General features: G+C 35.5%; 1 protein-coding gene across 1 annotated transcript in view; it reads left to right on the forward strand.

Annotated features, from left to right (window-relative positions):
- Positions 1–15,576, forward strand: part of PARPBP (PARP1 binding protein) — an 83,270-nt gene that overhangs the window by 51,214 nt on the left and 16,480 nt on the right. The window contains exon 7 of the mRNA XM_060023894.1: positions 13,513–13,696. Coding sequence (XP_059879877.1) covers positions 13,513–13,696 — 184 coding nt within the window. The remainder of the gene's footprint in view (positions 1–13,512; positions 13,697–15,576) is intronic.

Consider the following 15,576-nt stretch of genomic DNA (forward strand, 5'->3'; position numbering starts at 1 on the left):
TATTTATTTTCATTTTGGATGATCTGTCCATTGGTGAGAGTGGGTGTTAAAGTCCCCTACTATGAATGTGTTACTGTCGATTTCCCCTTTTATGGCTGTTAGTATTTGCCTTATGTATTGAGGTGATCCTATGTTGGGTGCATAAATATTTACAATTGTTATATCTTCTTGGATTGATCCCTTGATTATTATGTAGTATCCTTCTATGTCTCTTGTAATAGTCTTTATTTTAAAGTCTACTTTGTCTGATATGAGAATTGCTACTGCAGCTTTCTTTTGGTTTCCATTTGCATGAAATATCTTTTTCCATCCCCTTTCAGTCTGTATGTGTCCCTAGGTCTGAAGTGGGTCTCTTGTAGACAGCAAATATATGGGTCTTGTTTTTATATCCATTCAGCCTATCTGTGTCTTTTGGTGGGAGCATTTAGTCCATTTACATTTAAGGTAATTACCGATATGTATGTTCCTATTCCCATTTTCTTAATTGTTTTGGGTTCATTATTGTAGGTCTTTTCCTTCTCTTGTGTTTCTTGCCTAGAGAAGGTCCTTTAGCATCTGGTTTCGTGGTGCTGAACTCTCTCAGCTTTTGCTTGTCTGTAAAGGTTTTAATTTCTCCATCAAATCTGAATGAGATTCTTGCTGGGTAGAGGAATCTTGGTTGCAGGTTTTTCTCCTTCATCACTTTAAATGTCCTGCCAGTCCTTTCTGGCTTGCAGAGTTTCTGCTGAAAGATCAGCTGTTAACCTTATGGGGATTCCCTTGTGTGTTATTTGTTGTTTTTCCCTTACTGCTTTTAATATGTTTTCTTTGTATTTAATTTTTGACAGTTTTATTAATATGTGTCTTGGCGTATTTCTCCTTGGATTTATCCTGTATGGGACTCTCTGTGCTTCCTGGACTTGATTATCTATTTCCTTTCCCATATTAAGGAAGTTTTCAACTCTAATCTCTTCAAATATTTTCTCAGTCCCTTTCTTTTTCTCTTCTTCTTCTGGAACCCCTATAATTTGAATGTTGGTGAGTTTAATGTTGTCCCAGAGGTCTCTGAGACTGTCGTCAGTTCTTTTCATTCTTTTTTTCTTTATTTTGCTCTGCAGTAGTTATTTCCACTATTTTATCTTCCAGGTCACTTATCCGTTCTTCTTCCTCAGTTATTCTACTATTGATCCCATCTAGAGTATTTTTAATTTCATTTATTGTGTTGCTCATTGTTGTTCGTTTCATCTTTAGTTCTTCCAGGTCCTTGTTAAATGTTTCTTGCATTTTGTCTATTCTATTTCCAAGATTTTGGATCATCTTTACGATCATTATTCTGAATTCTTTTTCAGGTAGACTGCCTATTTCCTCTTCATTTGTTAGGTCTGGTGGGTTTTTATCTTACTCCTTCATCTGCTGTGTGTTTTTCTGTCTTCTTATTTTCCTTATCTTACTGTGTTTGGGATCTCCTTTTTGCAGGCTATAGGTTCGTAGTTCCCTTTGTGTTTGGTGTCTGTCATTTTCTTATGCATAAATTTTTGATTTGTTTTTAAATGATACTGGAATTAAGTGGTGTTTTTAATCAGATAGACTCTTATTTATAATATTGGTGTATTTTATGGTGAGTTAATTTTAGATTAATTTGTGGGGGGCAGAAATGGGTTGTATATGCTAGCAATCATGAGAGATCATTGTCAGTTTGATGGGTATGCCATAGCATAGTACTAATAAAAATAGCTGGTATTTATTGAACACTTACTATGCATCAGACATTACACTGAACTCTTTATGGGGATTATCATTTGATCATTAAAAAAAACCTTACATTGTAGTTGCTAGATAAATACTCAGTTTGGAGAGGAAGAAACTGAAGCACTGGTGTAACTTACCTTAGTCACATTTAAAGCTGGTGTTTCCTTATTTATTTTCATTTTGGATGATCTGTCCATTGGTGAGAGTGGGTGTTAAAGTCCCCTACTATGAATGTGTTACTGTCGATTTCCCCTTTTATGGTTGTTAGTATTTGCCTTATGTATTGAGATGATCCTATGTTGGGTGCATAAATATTTACAATTGTTATATCTTCTTCTTGGATTGATCCCTTGATTATTATGTAGTATCCTTCTATGTCTCTTGTAATAGTCTTTATTTTAAAGTCTACTTTGTCTGATATGAGAATTGCTACTGCAGCTTTCTTTTGGTTTCCATTTGCATGAAATATCTTTTTCCATCCCCTTTCAGTCTGTATGTGTCCCTAGGTCTGAAGTGGGTCTCTTGTAGACAGCAAATATTATTAAATATTGTTATTAAGTAGCAGAGTTGGGATCTGAATTCACTTCTGACCCAGGGACCCATTCTCTTAATCGCTATATTTTATTCTATGAAACGTCTTTCCATTTTAAGATTCCAAGAAGAATTTTTTTCAGGATTTTATTCTGAATTGTTTCCTTCTGTCTTCTTATATGGATATCTATTACAACGAAGTGAATTTGGAAGAGGGTTTGAATATGACTTATAGTCAATATCAGTGACATCTGAATTGCTAAATAATATATTGGCCAGCCATTTCTTCTGAGATAGCATATAATTAATTTTAAAGAATACTATATTTTTGGCAAAGCAAAATAGATATATTTTGTTGAAGTTAAATGGTACTATAGACTTACAGTAATAAAATCCTCAGAGGAATTGACTTTTAATATTTTTATGTGTGTTTATTTCTCTATTTACCTCATTTAAATGAAATTTTTATGCAGCTATTTTTAAAATTTTTATTGAAGTATAGTTGATTTACAATATCATGTTAGTTTCAGGTATACAGCATAGTGTTTCAGTATTTTTGCAGTTTATATTCCATTATAGGTTATTATAAGATATTGGGTATAATTTCCTGTGCTATACAGTAAATCCTTGTTGCCTATCTATTTTATGTATAGTAGTTTGTATCTATTAATCCTGTACTCCTAATTTATCCCTCCCCCCTCTCCCCTTTGGTAACCATAAACTAGTTTTCTTGTCTGTGAGTCTGTTTCTGTTTTGTATATATGTGTATTTGTCTTTATTTTTTTAGATTCCACATATGAGTGATATCATTTAGTATTTGTCTTTCTCTGTCTGACTTACTTCACTACACATAATATTCTCTATGTCTATCCACAGTGTTACAAATGGCAATATTTCATTCTTACCTGTTGGATTAAGCGCTAGGGTTGCTTCCATGTCTTGGCTATTGTAAATAGTGCTTCTCTGAATATTGGGGTGCATATATCTTTCCGAATTAGTGTTTTCATTTTTTCCAGATATATACCCAGGAGTAGAATTGCCAGATCATATGGTAGTTCTATTTTTAGTTTTTTAAGGAACCTCCATACTGTCTTCCATGGTGGCCGTACCAGTTTACATTCCCAGCAGCAGTGTTTGAGATTCCCTTATCTCCACATCCTCTCCAACACTTGTTATTTGTAGACTTTTTGATGATAGCCATTCTGACAGGTGTGCGGTGATACCTTATTGTGGTTTTGATTTGCATTTCTCTAATAATTAGCGATGTTGAGCATCTTTTCATGTGCCTGTTAGCCATCTGTATGTCTTGTCTGGAAAAATGTCTATTCAGGTCTTCTGCCCAAGTTTTGATTAGTTGATTTGTTTTTTGATACTGAGTTATATGAGCTGTCTGTATCTTGGATGTTAAGCCCTTGTTGGCCTATGCAGCTAATTTTGAGTTTCAATTTTAGGCATTATTTATTAACTTCCTACCATGGAAGATGAGGATTTGCCACACACTCACCAACCTCCCAATACTCCTCTTTTCCTCTCCCCCTCCTACCACACACACAGACACATACACACACTTCTCTTCTTCTCTCCTTCTAATATAGTTATACCACAGTATCAGGTTAAATCATATTTTAGGGTTTACATTATTATAACTCTGTAATTATTACCTACAGCTATATTATATACTGTTATTATACTTCCTTTCTTGTATACATTTTTGGTTTTTTCTGGAGTCAATGATTATCTACTTTTTTCTCTTGCTTTGCTTCTTATATATTTATTATCAATTCTTTATCAAGTTTGCCAATGAAAGTATACAATTTCTTCTTTTTTATTAGGTCATCTATCAGTTCTGAATTTTGCCCTTGAAGACATTCCTTCTGGAGAGTCATCTATCTTCTTCATTCAGTCTGTATACTTTTGCTTGCTAGGCCTGTTTCAGAGTGTCAGCCATGAAGCTTCATCACCTTGTGAATTTTCTTTGCCTCTGCCTTGTTTCCAGGATTCCATGACTTTATTTTTAATTGGTTAAACCCCTTATTTTGCTCAAGTAGCTTTCTGAGAAAAAGTAAATGGGAGATATATATCATTATTCTCACATTTGATTGTATGTGATCTTATGCTTCATTTATTTCTCCAAGGTTATTTAATTTATATGATCATTTTTCATCTGCTTCCTGGATAGTCTTTGTTTTATCTAGTTGAATGTTTTTCTTTTTGCTTCTGTTGCCCTCTTTCATGTTCCTAAAATGTAGGGTGATTCTGGACTGTTGTTTCATATTTAGGAATGAGACCCTATAAGGGTGATTAGCAGCTCTATACAGTGGACTTCATTATAGCATAGTAGCCACTTGGCTCTTTTATTGGGAATTCTCCAAATGTGAATAATTGCAGGTCTTTTCTTTGGAACTTACCCCAAAATTTCCACAATGGCATCCTTTAGTCTCTTTCTGAAAGCAGGAAGTCTGGCTAGCAATATTCTGGCATTTGAGGGAGGGTAGGTTGATGCTGAGCCACCCAGTTCAATATGTAGACTTTTGCTCAGTCCCTCTGTTTTCAGTCATTGGTACCTATAGGTCTGGAGCCTCTCTGGCTTAGTTTCTTCAGCATAATCCTGCTTTCCATGCTGAGGTGACAGAAGTGCACTAGCCTGATTGCTCAGAATAAGAGAGGAGATTCAGGGGTCTAAGTGTTCCTCACATAGACTGTCAACCAGCTTTCTTATTTGCAATGACACCTTCACCATAGCCCTCAGTATTGCCTTCAGTTTCTGAGATTACTTCTTATTGGTGTATCTTTTAGCAGTTAACTTATGTTGTAGCTTTCTGTGTTCTGGGTAGTCAGTTATCACCTTTCCATCTGCTCTTCATCTTTCTGTACTTTCATGATATGTCTCTGCTCTCGACTATTGTCTCCTCTCCCATTCTGTTTTTCTTTATGGATTTAAAACATTTTCCTTTTTGTCACTTTAGTGGCACTTTAGGAGGGAGCAGATATAAGTGCATATATTCAATCCAATGTAATTTGTTATAATTACGTTCCTTTTTGGAGGAATTTCTAGTTGGGGTAAGTTAACAGGGTAAAAGTACATCCATACATACACTTTTGTACAAAAGGGTAGAAGTACGTTTTAGAGGCACCTAGGGTACACTTCAGTTCTTCAATTTAGCAGCCATCTATTTTGAATATCCTGTTTGGTCATAATGAGCAATTAATCTGTGTTCTAGGGACGATACTGAAGAAGTGGGTGTTTAAATAGTCCATCTGAGCAATCTCTATTTTCTTCTGTAAGGTGATTTTTGCCTATGTTAAGTATATATGCATTTCATGGTTATAAATAGTAAAGTTATCAAAAACTTAAAACATGTATTCTATTTATGTAATAATGGAAAGATGTACAGAGGAAAGGACAATTGACCTACTTTGTGGGAGCCGGGGATAAGAGTGTCAGGAGTGTTTACCTGGATGTTTGTTAACGGTTGAGCTTAAGGATGAACTTGAAGGAGTTAACCAGACATGGAGAATGGTGGTGAAATGAAGTCCAGATGAGGAGAAGGGAGGATATTTCCTATAGTATGGGTAACCTATTGGGACAATGTTTCATTGGTTATTCATTTTGTCTCATAATTTCAACTTCTACTAGTCCTTTAGCCACAGTCTATAAAGATTATAAGAAAAAACAACAAATCATCTTCTGTTTTTGTCAGTTCCTTCCTTTTATAGCTCAAATTCTTGAAAAAATACTGTCTTTTATTCCACTTCCCAATTTCTAATGATTTAAAATATCTTGAATATGTCTCATGAGGCTGTAAACTCTATGAGGGCTTTATTGATTTTCTTCACTAATATTCCCTAGCCCTAGAACAGTTTCTGGCACAGAGTAGGCACTCAATACTTATTTACTTGTCTGTGTTTAACTGACTCACACTTATTCACTTTTCCACTCTACTGAAGCTGTTTTGCGAAAGATCTTCTTATGATCTTCTAGTTGGCATAGCCTCTGGTCTCTTTGAGTCCTGAAGTTTGATCATTTTCTCTTTTAGAGCTCTTTTCCCCATAACTTCTGAGATTTTGTTTTCTTATTTTCTACTTAGCTCTCTGACTGCATATATGCAAATTCTAAATCCATATTTCAGTGAAATCCAAACTCTTTCCTGAGCTTCCAAAATGTATCTTTATGTACCTATAGGTTGTTATGTCAAATGAAACTCAAACTTAGCATCTCCCAAGCTAAATCTTCATCTTTCCCTGCGTACCTGCTTGATGGGTACCTCCTCCCAAAGTACCCAGCTTGATGAAGCCTTTCTGCCTCCAGCTGCCCAAGCAGAAATTTGAAACATATGTTTTTATTATTATTATTTTAGTACATCTTTATTGGAGTATAATTGCTTCACAGTACTGTGTTAGTTTCTGTTGTACAACAAAATGAATCAGCCATATGCATACCTATATCCCCATATCCCCTCCCTCTTGAACCTCCCTCCCATCCTACGTATCCCACCCCTCTAGGTGGTCACAAAGCACTGAACTGATCTCCCTGTGCTATGCGGCTGCTTCCCACTAGCTATATATTTTACATTTGGTAGTGTATATATGTCCATGCCACTCTCTCACTTCATCCCAGCTTACCCTTCCCCCTCTCCATGTCCTCAAGTCCATTCTCCCTTTCTCTGTCCCTTCATTCACTAAGATCCATCAATTCTTCTTACTTAACATTTTTGATATTCGTTATCTCTATTCCTGTAGCTACTATCTTATTTCCATTTTTTATGGAAAGTCTGTTTTCAGACTTTCATCCTTTCTTGCCTGGACTTTTTTTACTTATCTCCAAGTTGTTCATTCTGCCTCCAGTCTTGAGTTGCCCCATCCTGTTGTTCTCACTGCTGTCAGTGATCTTTTCAAAACAGCAGATGTTACCGCCATAATTAAAACCCTTCAATGATTCCATATTAGGTACAGGATAAAAATCCAGAAACCTCAGTATGGTGTACAAATTCTATACTCTCTACCTCCTGATTGTATCTGACCCTGGCCTCTGTCCCTCAACCTTAAAACTCAGAGATAAAAATGTACCCTTGTACATTAACCCTTGTAGCTGAGTGTAAGTTTGTACTAATTGTCTTATAATAGGGTGGTGGTGGTGGTAGGGAATCACAATAATCTTTGAGTCCAAGGAATGGTGGGGAATAGACAGACAGGGGAGGAATCCAAATCACACTTACCTCTCTGCTGCCAGCTTTTCATCAGACCATCTTAGCTATAGTATGGCTGCATTTCTACACTTTGCCAGTAGGTGCCACCATAAAATACATACTGTACTTTCACCTGAAAAACATCTTAAATTAGGAGTTTCAGGTTACATAAATTAGTTAGCACCCTGTTGTTCAAATGTTTAAAATTCTGTATTTCAATTTTATTACATAACAACTTTTTAGTACACACCTGCATTATATTTATTGGACGAAATATTATGCATTTATAGAATGTTAAGTCTAGCTGAAATTATCCAGTCCAGAATCCTAGTGTTACATTTCTCATTTTAAAATATTTCAGAATCATTTTTGATACATTTCATGTAGTACCTTTAATCACATTTAATTTTTAAAGATACAATTTATTTAGCAAATAGTTATCAAATTCTTAAAGATGGTAGGGAAAAGACAAGTCATTCTATATAGTAAAGGTAGTCAATAATTCATTAAAATATTACCCATTATTTGTATTATTGCTTATTGTTCTCTTTCAGTCACTGTGTTTTGATTCAGTCTTGGGGATTTAATTGTGTTTTTCCTCACTAGCTTCATTTTTCTGTGTCTGCCCCAGAGCTTTAATGTGATGCATTTAGCAGTCAGGAACTTCGGTTAACCTCTTTCTCACCTAAATTCTTCTATTAATGTTTATCCAGAGTAGTCATATCTTCTGGGATGCTTTCCTGAAGACCTCCTTCTTCTCTTACCTCGTCACTTAAATCCCCTCTATACCTTTGTTATCTCATTGTATCAACTGATCAATCGTGACCTCTTAAAAAGAAATCTTTTATCCATTTTGTATCCCCAGTGCCTATGACAAATGTCCTGGCATCATTTGGATTAAAACTTCAGGAGTTTCTAGGCTCTAGAGGCAAGAATTTGAATTATGCTATGTTGCTGAGCAGGTATTTGAAGAGCTAATGTCGGCTCTTACAGTGAACATATAGCAATAGACTAGTCATAGCACTGGTGTTTGCGGTATTTTGCTAAGGGTCAAAATGCTGAGCTTGGCAAGCAACTGAAATACAAATCTTATGAATTTTTCCTAAATACAGTTCATTCAGGGGATTATATCATCTTTAAAATTTAGAATATTTGTTCTTGTAGAAAGAATGGGAAAAGAGGGCAAGGGTGACTTTTACCTTTAATAGTACTGAAAGCTTTTTTTTTCTTTTTTGTTCTTATAACTGATACTGTGACACTTTCATATTTGATTATCCTTCTGAATCTTTTCCAAAACTCTTCCATTAGAGATTACTTCCCAGAAAAAGCACATGGTGTTAACTATGTTTTCATTTTGGCTACATTTCATCCAATTATTTTCTGTGTTTTTAATTGAAAATTAAGAAAAAGCCAGTTGGAAAAGAGTGCCTGTTTACATAAAATAATTCTTAAGAGTCCGTTCAGACTTCTGATTACAGATGTATAGCAGGCTAGGTCCCTTGATTGACCCTTCCATTGAAAATAATTAATACTGCTGGACAACATATTTATAAAGTACTTAAATGCATTGATGAGTAGGTGAATGTAATGAAAATAGGCCAAAAACTGGGTGAAGGAAGAAAGTCAGAGAGGGAAGTCAAGAAGGGAAGCCAGCTTTTATTTTGAAAGAACTTGCTGAATTTGGTGATCTGGAGGGTCTGTTCTTATAGTCATTAAAGTCTGAGGGAGGGGGACAAAGCTCAGGGACTGCCCAAGGTGAGGTGTCTGTTGGGACATACCCAACGTGTAGGGTTACTACCCTTTCAGCATAAAATGAGCTAAGAATGAGAGCTTTAACTTGATATAGGGTTTCTAAGAAAGCCTACTTGGTAAAATGTTTTAGCACATTATTTAAGATTTAGAACAAGACAAGAGTTCCTGTTCTCATTTCTTTTCAGCGTAATATTGGATGTCCAATTCAGTGTTGTAAGGCAAGAAAAAGAAATATGAGATGTAACAATTGAGAAGGAAGAAATAAAACTCTATTTAGTGATAATATGATTGTGTATGTAGAAAACTCCAAGAATCTAAAGGCAAATTATTAAAATTAATGGTAGAGTTTAACAGTGTTGCTGGGCACAGATCAATTAAAAAAAGCAATTGTATTTCTACGTCATAACCAAATAGAAAATGTTTTTTTTTTTAAAACTTCAAAAATATAAAATACATAGAATAAATCTAATAAAAGCCATACTAGCTACCTTCCCCCTTGGAAGGTTCAGACTCAGTGTGGAAATCTCTCTCCCACTCAGAGTTTGCATCCTGATCATATTGCTACTAGAGATTTTTGTCCTCAGGAAAACCCCCATTCATCCTGCTTACCACTCACAGCTTTCAACTTTCCATTCCAGCTTTTGTTACTTTTTTAGGGAAGCAATTGGGTGGTACTTGGAGATTTCCCCCGATTCTTACCAAGCTTAGTGGAATGTTCCCCTAGAGTAACTAGTCTGCCATAGTGTAAGTTGAAACTCTCTAAGTGCATTTCTACTGCAAATAATAATAATATGAAAAATAGTAAAATATATGTCTTTTAATCTTACAAGTAAAAACTTCACACTCTTATGTGTGATAGCGGTCATTTATTCAATAGCGATATCAATTATTTCTTCTGTGTGCCAAGTTAGTATGATGATTAGTAAAATATGGTTCCTTTCTCAGGGAGCTAATTTTTTCATGAAATGTTTCCCAAGCTTGTCTAGTCATAAGAATCACCTGTGATATCTTCAAAAGAAATGCAGCTATTTAGTATCCTTGTCTGGAGATTGTGATTCAGTAAGATGGGATCTGGAGCTGATATTTTATTTTATTTTATTCTATTTTATTTTCTATTTTTTACTTATTTTTTATTTTTCAAGAATCAGGCCCTTTTTCTTATACGTGCTCTGGCCAGACTCTAACAAAGGGCTGTTTGGCCATGATCCACATCAAGCTCAGCAGATGACGTATAGGTGAGCCCCTAACCCCTAAGAAGGACAGCAGTGCACTGAAATTAGCACATCACTGAGTGGGTTCTTTGTATCAGCAGAGACTAATCTACTAGTCTCCCTTTCAGATATTAACCAGTTACATTGTTAGTATTTGCATTACTCCTCCTATATTTTAGACCCATTTATTAGTGAGGGGACCTCCTTCTTCTCTGGCTTCATGTGTCCATGTGGAGGAACTTCCTCCAGAAAACACTACATTTCTCTGTCTACCTTTCATTCATTCTCCCCGACTCATAACTGGTAAGATTATAAGAACTGGGTATGGTTCCCTCAGCCTCTTTCTCCCTTTTAGAGCCGGCCTGCCCTCCAGGTGGAGGTGTACTCACTGGAGCTGACATTTTAAACAAATGCTGAATATGATTCTGATGATCAGGCAAATTTGGAAGATACTGATGTAATGCACTCTCTGCAGTTTTCTTCTAACTTTCCTTCTCTATTTGGACAAGCTATTTGTATGTGAACGGTCATGTTTCCAGTGTCGTTAGGGAACCTAGCTTCTTTCCTAAAATATAAAGCCTGGCAATAAGGCAGTGAGGATGAGCACTATTCATAATTTCCTTTATGCTACTATAAAAGTCACAGAGAGGTTAAATAGCATATTCAAGGTAGAAAATGAGGGAGCTGTGATGTGTGCTTAGGTTGTCTGACTCCATAGCCAGACCACACCACCTTCTCATTAGACACTGTGCAGCCTTTCCAGGGATACCTCTAGGGATGGAGATCTCTTAACTTCAAAAAAGAGCCCTCTTTTATTGTTGGACACCTTTAATGGACCAAAATCCTTCCTCCTTGTAACATTGATTTTAGGTCAGCCTTCTAGAGCAGAACTGCAACCCAAATTCGTTGAAGTTCAGACTCAGTATAAAGAAAGAATTGATTTCATGTTTGCAAAAATACTTGTCTGTTGGCCATAATTGGTCCAGTCTCTGGTTTCCTTTAGATTAGTATTAACTAGTTTAATTTCCTCTTCCATATAATAACCCTTCTCATGTTAGAGTGCAATATCATGTATTTAAGGTCAGTCTCCTTCCTTACCACCTTCTTCCTAGCCGAGAACAAACACTGTGTGTTCTTGGACAAGCTATTAAACCTTTTTGAGACTCAGTTTTTCCATCTGTAATTTATGGGTAATAATACTTATTGAATTGGTTTAAAGATTAAGTTATGTAACCTTATCATTAGTGTACAGGAATGCTAGAGATTTCTGTGCATTAATTTTGTATCCTGCTACTTTACCAAATTCATTGCTAAGACAGTCTCTTCAATAAGTGGTGCTGGGAAAACTGGACAGCTACATGTAAAAGAATGAAATTAGAACACTCCCTAACACCATACACAAAAATAAACTCAAAAAGGATTAAAGACCTAAATGTAAGGCCAGACACTATAAAACTCTCAGAGGAAAACATAGAACACTCTATGATATAAATCACAGCAAGATCCTTTTTGACCCACCTCCTAGAGGAATGGAAATAAAAACAAAAATAAACAAATGGGACCTAATGAAACTTAAAAGCTTTTGCACAGCAAAGGAAACCATAAACAAGATGAAAAGACAACCCTCAGAATGGGAGAAAATATTTGCAAATGAAGCAACTGACAAAGGATTAATCTCTAAAATTTACAAGCAGCTCATGCAGCTCAATATCAAAAAAACAAACAATGCAATCCAGAAATGGGCAGAAGACCTAAATAGACATTTCTCCAAAGAAGACATACAGATTGCCGACAAACACATGAAAGAAACACATCACTACTCATTAGAGAAATGCAAATCAAATCTACAATGAGGTATCACCTCACACCAGTCAGAATGGCCATCATCAAAAAATCTAGAAACAATAAATGCTGGAGAAGGTGTGGAGAAAAGGGAACCCTCTTGCACCAACCCTCTTGTTGGTGGGAATGTAAATTGATACAGCCGCTATGGAGAACAGTATGGAGGTTCCTTAAAAAACTAAAGATAGAGCTACCATATGACCCAGCAATCCCACTACTGGGCATATACCCTGAGAAAACCATAATTCAAAAAGAGTCATGTACCACAGTGTTCATTGCAGCTCTATTTACAATAGCCAGGACATGGAAGCAACCTAAGTGTCCATCGACAGATGAATGGATAAGAAGAAGTGGCACATATATACAATTGAATATTACTCAGCCGTAAAAAGAAACAAAATTGAGTTATTTGTAGTGAGGTGAATGGACCTAGAGTCTGTCATACAGAGTGAAGTAAGTCAGAAAGAGAACAAAAAAATGCCTTATGCTAACACATATATATGGAATCTAAAAAAAAAAAAAGGTTCTGAAGAACCTAGGGCAGGACAGGAATAAAGACGCAGATGTAGAGAATGGACCTGAGGACACGGGGACGGGGAAGGGTAAGCTGGGACAAAGTGAGAGAGTGGCATGGACATATACACACTACCAAATGTAAAATCGATAGCTAGTGGGAAGCAGCCGCATAGCACAGGGAGATGAGCTCGGTGCTTTGTGACCACCTAGAAAGGTGGGATAGGGAGGGTGGGAGATGCAAGAGGGAAGAGATATGGGGATATATGTATATGTATAGCTGATTCACTTTGTTATAAAGCAGAAACTAACACACCATTTTAAAGCAATTATACTCCAATAAAGATGTTAAAAAAAAGATTAAGTTATGTAGGATTTTAGGTTTTCAATGAGAGGTAGTTTGTGTTATCTTTGTTGTACCTAAAGGTATGTATTTTAAGTATATTGCATGTATATAACTGCATCTGAATCTTTTATCATATATCGTATATAACTAAATTATTTCATCTAGCTTTTAAATCAAGGAAGAAGTAACTTACCTTACTGAAATAACTTGCTTTTAGAAAAACTTTTAAATTTTGTTTCTAATGGTTCTCATCCTTTTCTTAAATATGTTACTGTTTGATTTCTAAGATTAAAGCCATATTCTTTGAAAAGTGTTGATTAACTCTGAGAATTATATTTTCAAGCTTATAAGCATATTGACATTTCTCATACCATTATAAAAGTGATCTTATTTCTATTTTCAGTATTGCAGGGGGTCGGATACTCTCAGTGATAAAGATGCAGCTGATTAAAGGCCAGAACAGCAGGGATCCTTTTTATAAAGCAATAGAGGAAGTTGCTCAAGATTTGGATTTGAGGATTAAAAGTATTATCAATTCTCAACAAGTAGACTTAGCTCTTAGTACCACTGACATCAGTCCTGCACGGGTAATGAGGTTTTTATTTTTCATTATCCTTCTGTACAAAACATTATATCTTCTACTTGCTGTAGAAATGGTTTACAATTGCTACTTAAGTCAGAAGAATGTGTTTACTCTGTTATAAGATGTTGAAAATATAAGTTTCTCAATAGATTATGCAGGATTATGTTCGACTTGGGTAAATCATAACCTCTATGGGCCAAATTGTCTCTGTTTGTTAAAGAAGCACATTGGATAATCTTCAGTATCCCTTGTAGCACTAGAAATTTATAATTCTTGATGGATATTAAGGTGTTTTGTCATATTTTTCAATAATTATTTTTATAAAACAATTATTTTCCCATTTAATCAGGTATAAAATAAGAGTCTGGTGTCTCTGGTTATGACCCCAGTACTAGGCACTCCACAGAACAACAGCAGAAATAGTTTCTACTCAGCAGTTTATTTTTCTTTTATAGAATTTTTCTATTTCCGTGATCTCTTATTTACTACCTCCATTGCCAGATTACTGCAGACATTAGGAATTTTTCCTATGCTTAGTAATTGTTTAATTATATATTCCAGAAAATTTACCTCTTTCTTGTTTTTCTTACATAGATAGTCTGTCATTATAAGGTATTAAAACTATAGTTTTATAGGAGAAATTGACTACCATGTCTTTAGTTCTAGAACAGAATTTTGGAGTACGTGTTACAGTAATTCATTTGTTGCAGTTTAATTGTTCAGGTAACAAAATCCCCTTTTTATTAGGTATAATTGTGATAGCCCATGTATGAAGAAAGACTTTTGCTTAATTTTTATGATTCACTTATTTTTCTGCAGCCCTCAGGCACTATTTTTAGCTATTTTCTATAACAATGCGTGTTTTTAGTTTAACTTGAAGGCGGGACATGGGGGAGATTCTGAGTTATTTCCCCACATATTTCATGTGTGTTAACACTTCCTATGACAGCTTGGCTCAAATGACAACCAGGTTTTATTATAAGTATAAATCAGGAACTGTCACAGCTCAGATAATTAAGAGTGCCCAATCTCTCCCATTTCCTGTCACAAGAAATAAAGATGCAGACAACCTGGTTCTTAATTTTATGTTTTCAACCAAATTAGACATCTTTGAAAATAGAAATCAGTAATTCTCAATGAAGTTAGTATTAAACAGTATGGACTTCTCTGGTACTAATGAAAAATATATGTCAAGCACTAGATTGTGATAGGCAATTTGTTAAAATTCTGGTGTAGCTATACATTACAGTTCACTTGGTAGCCTGAGTCAGCCAAGTAGAGAAAGGAGGCCAAGACCATGTTGATGAAACCTGAGGAAAGTGGTACAACTATAACAGATGTCCTCAAAAGGGCGACTCTGATATTTAAGCACAATGTCCAACAACCCTATGGGTTAGGCACTATCATCATCCCTATTTTACCAATGATTTAACTGAAGCACAGTGAGGTTAAGCAACTTTCCCAGAGGTATACAGCACATACAACTGGTTAGTTGGTATGAACCCGGCCAGAAATGCCATCAGAGTTTGTTCTTACGTGTGTCTATGTGTAATATTATCTTATCATATATTTTCCCTATTCTTCCATCTAGTTACTAAGTTTTTCCAGCTCTTCCCTTTTAATCTGCTTTTTCTTTATCTCCACAGCTACTATTTTAGTTCACTGCTACTACCGTCTTCATTTCTGAGCTGGACTATTACAGTCTCTTAATTTGTGGTCCTGTCTCCAGATTTAATAACAGTCTTACCCTGGAATATAAATAGTTTACACATTCCCATCATTGCTGTCATTTTTCTAAAATGTAAATAGTATCATTTTATTTCCTTGCTTAATAAAGGAAGAGATTTTAACCTTGTAACAGATTGACTTATAACTTCTTTGTCT

Source organism: Delphinus delphis, chromosome 11, assembly GCF_949987515.2.
Source record: "Delphinus delphis chromosome 11, mDelDel1.2, whole genome shotgun sequence".
NCBI classification, from domain to species: domain Eukaryota; kingdom Metazoa; phylum Chordata; class Mammalia; order Artiodactyla; family Delphinidae; genus Delphinus; species Delphinus delphis.